The sequence below is a fragment of the Echinops telfairi genome, unplaced genomic scaffold, assembly GCF_000313985.2.
Source record: "Echinops telfairi isolate 266 unplaced genomic scaffold, ASM31398v2 ScPeMD7_22;HRSCAF=79, whole genome shotgun sequence".
Classification (NCBI taxonomy): domain Eukaryota; kingdom Metazoa; phylum Chordata; class Mammalia; order Afrosoricida; family Tenrecidae; genus Echinops; species Echinops telfairi.
Window position 1 is genome coordinate 12,787,774 of NW_022103919.1, and position 4,242 is coordinate 12,792,015.

The following is a 4,242-nucleotide window of genomic DNA, read 5'->3' on the forward strand; positions in this document are numbered from 1 at the left end:
AGGACCTCTGGTGGGCCATGGGTTGGGCTGCTAACCACAAGGTCAGTAGTTCAAACCCAGCAGCCCCTCAGAAGGAGAAAGCTTTATGCTTCTGTAAATATTTACAGCCTCAGAAACTCAAAGGGGCAATTCTACTCTGTTTTACAGTGTCATTGTCAGTCGATATAGACTCCATGGTGCCGGGCGATAAAGGCCTAGAAATCTATTTCTGAAAATCAGCTAATTAAAACCTTACGGATCTGATGGTCTGGTCCTCAATCAGGCATGAGGATGGATCAGGACTGGGCGGTGGACCACTCTGCTGTGTCGCCAGAAATTGGAGGTCTATTCTATGATGGTTAACAACAACACTAATGTATTTTTTTACCAAGGAGAGTTGCACGGCCCACCTCTGGGAGACTAACTGAGCCTGTGATGAGTGGACATTGGGTTGAAAAGGGAAAAGTATCAGCAATTCATATATTTTTCTCATATTATTGTGTCTCTAACAATTATAAAACCTTCATAAACCTTTATAATAAGGGAACAAAATTTTAAAAAATGGAACAAAATGAAATACAAGATGCTGTATGAGCTGTAGGGTAAATAGAAGACAAAATATTTGTCTTAGAAATAATTCTAGGAGTCATCTGTCTCAGCTTTCTCAAGTATAAAATAGAATGAGAAATTTTGAATCTACCAGTATAACACTTACAGAAATAACTGAGATAGAAAAATAAATCAGTCTTTAGGCATTTTATGAAAAATCTTTGACACTGGATAACTGTAAGGATAGATCTCTACTTTTGAGTAATTAATTTGGTTATAATAACCAAATTGGTTTGTGCACATGAAGACAATTTTATTGATAATTCAATATATCCTAGAGTGAAACGACCAAGCATACTCCAAATTGATGTATTGCGATACAGATTTATTTTGGTTGAAGTTTTTTTGAAATGTGCTGACAGGTTCCTAACTGATATGTTTTGCAAATCCTTGAAGGCAACTAAGCAGAGAAGCCTTAACATAACTGGATAAGATGCGGCAGTGCCCTATCTTTAATAAATCACATGCATGTTGACAAGTTTATTGAAAAACTTTTTATTTACTGCACAGAAAGCATTGTGATAAAAATAATACATGTACAATTTGGTGACTAACGATGGCTCCATCAATTAAACAATGACCGTTTTTGTGCTTCCTTTCACAGTACAAATACAAGTGGAGGAAAACGAAGAGGATACGGAGGAATGCTCTAGTAAGTGGGGACAGGCCTATGGAGCACAGCTGCGTCCTGTGCAGTGGTGTTGATTATCCAACAGAGAAGCTAAGCAAAGGCTAGCTTGTGCTTACTTACTAATTAAATGAACCATTTCACACATTTTTCACCACAGCAAAATGCCGTTTCTAGATACGGCTGGCATATGTCTATCTTCCATTTTCACAGCACAGTCCTACAGAATCAGAGCCTTTTTTATTTCAAATGTACAATCCATAACAAGGAAAGAGTATCCGATGAGCAAGGTAAGCACAGGCTTACTTTTGCTTGTTTACTATTCTACCGCGAACAATTTCACCTAAATTTCACACCATCTCGGCTTCAGAGATGAGGTTAACCATGTGAAACTATTCACTACAGACTAGTAAGTAAGCACCCATAAGCATGTGCTGCCCAGGCTTTTTGGGCTACATGGCCCTGCTCTGGAACAGAAATGAATTCAAGGGACACATCATTTTAATGTGTGGATTATTTACCCATGATAGTTGATGGTCTCAGACAAAGGATCAAGTCCAGGGGATGGAAGCGTTACCCTTAAGCCCAAGGAATGAATCCCCACCCTTCATTTGCTTACACACTCAATTCATAAGTGTCCATGATTTTAAAAGGCCAACTCAAACCCACTGCATTTGAGTTGAGATTCTGCCCTACAGGGTTTCTGGGGTTGTCAATCTTATCTGGAAACCTTCTGCCACCTCTTTCTTCCGTGAAACAACTGATGGTTTCACCTGCCCGCCTTTAGTTAGTACTGAGCGTGTCACAATTGTATGGCCAGGGCTCCTCCTGAAGGAGAGGATAGTGCAAGAAGTTGTAGCTTTTTAAATTCTCCACTACTCTGTCTGGAAAAGCCTTTTCTAGAAGATACAATCTATCGTACTAACAAATTGACCATTTTTGACGGAACTGATCAGGTGGTCCAATGAAAATAAATGCATTGATTTTCCTTTGTACTGAATTCACAGGTATTTTGATCAAATTCCGCTGCGGTTGTACTTGGTGTAGACTCGGATTAAGAATCGCCGGTTGCTTTGTGGTTAAATCCCTCAACTGCTAACTGAAAGAGGTTCAACTGCTAACTGAAAGAGGTTAGGGCATGGAACTCATCAGCATTTTGCTGGAGAAAAGTGTAGCAACCTGTTTCTATAAAGATGAAGTCGGGGAAACCCTATCAGGCAGTTCTGATTTGGTCCACAGGGATGCTATGCGGCAGAACCTACAACTATGAGGTTGTGGAGTTGGTCCTGTGTTGGTTGGATCAGCATTCTAAGATTGTGACTGTTTCCAGGCACATAGTCCATTTGTGAACTGGAAGAACTTAAAGATCATTAGATGAGAAGAAGTTCTGATTGTTACCAAAACTGAAAGAAAGCAACATCTACAGAAACGTTTAATTAAAAGGGAGTTTAATGTGCTGAATACAAGTTCCCAGTTCGCGATGACAACTGCTTTCATGATTTATTTCCTCAACGAAGCAGCCCAGAGTCCCATGCCATTCTGGGTGCCACAACTCAAAGACTAAATTAAGACAGTTACAAAAGGGGGGACCGATTACAAGGAGCTACATATAACCTCCTCCCTGTGGGATGGACAACAGAAAAGTAGGTGAAGGGAGACATCAGACAGTGTAAGATGTGACAAAATAATAATAATTTATAAATTATCAAGGGTTCAAGAGGGAGGAGGGAGGTGGGAGGGAGGGGGAAATGAGCTGTTATCAAGGGTTCAAGTAGAAAGCAGATGTTTGGAGAATGATGATGGCGACAAATGTACAAACATGCTTGACACAATGGATGGATGGATGGATGGATTGTGATAAGAATTGTCTGAGCCCCCAATAAAATGAATGACCAAAAAAAAGGTAGTTTTGAATGCAGCTCTACAGTGATTAGTCAGTTGTAACATGTTCACTTTTTAGAATTTGAATATTTGGAAACTACATTAAGTGGCTTTACTTAATGTGGGGTGGGGGCTATGGAGGATACCAGGTGTGTTAATCTGGGTAGACTAGAAAAACAAATCCACAGAAACTCATATGTATATGAGAGCGTTTTATATAAAGGGTAAGTGTACATTCAGAAAGCATCCCAACCCAGTGATGTCCAAGCCCTTAAGTCAAACATTAGCCCATATGTCTGACACTGATATACAAAGTCCTCCTCAATCTCACATAACACAGGCAATGAGGGGACTGTAGGAGGAAAGCCAAATCAGTGAACATGTAAGCATCTCAGCACTGGCAGGGGTCTCCACATGGCTGCTCCACATGGCTGCTCCACAGCCCTGCTCCCAGGGCTGCATCAGGGTAGGTCCATGTGGCTTCTCCTCAGGGATGTCTTGCAAGAAGTGAATCCTGAAAGCTGAAGCAAGGAACTGGCTAAGGCAGCTGCACCTTGGTTGGACCATCAGAGGGCAAGAGACCAGAGAACAAGAAAGGCGAGGCTCACCGAGCCATTTATCTCTCCCCCCTTCAGTTAATCCCACATGTGTTTATCGGCCAGGTTGGCACAATGAACCTTAACTATCTCACCAGGTGATACTGACAGAGGAGATAATAAAAGAATGATTGGCTATAAAATTTATGCAGAGTGTTTCAGCAGAAATGTATTATCATTGTCAGCCCCACAATTTAAACGCATCAGTTCTACCTTGGTCTTCTTTATTCAATGTCCAGCTTTCCCACTCATAGAAGGCGATTGAAAATACTGCGTCTTTCTACCGTAGTCCTCAAGGTAACATCTTTGCTTCCAACACTTGAAAGAAGTTTTGTGGAGCAGATTTAGCCAATGCAATGCGTCCTTTGATCTGTTGCTGCTTCCATGAGCGCTGGTTGTCTATCCAAGCAAGATGAAAATTTTGGCTATTTCCTAAAAGGCTAAAACTCTCTGTTAATTTGCATTATATATTTTCTGATGGTGACTTAGTGTGTTACCTGTTGGGCCACTAATCACAAAGTCAGAGGTTGGACCTACCAGCCATTCTAC

General features: G+C 40.9%; 1 protein-coding gene across 1 annotated transcript in view; it reads left to right on the forward strand.

Annotated features, from left to right (window-relative positions):
* The first annotated feature begins 264 nt into the window (after nucleotides 1-264).
* TMC1 (transmembrane channel like 1) overlaps nucleotides 265-4,242 on the forward strand; it is a 148,137-nt gene continuing 144,159 nt past the window's right edge. The window contains exons 1-2 of the mRNA XM_013007512.1: nucleotides 265-322; nucleotides 1,193-1,240. Coding sequence (XP_012862966.1) covers nucleotides 265-322; nucleotides 1,193-1,240 — 106 coding nt within the window. The remainder of the gene's footprint in view (nucleotides 323-1,192; nucleotides 1,241-4,242) is intronic.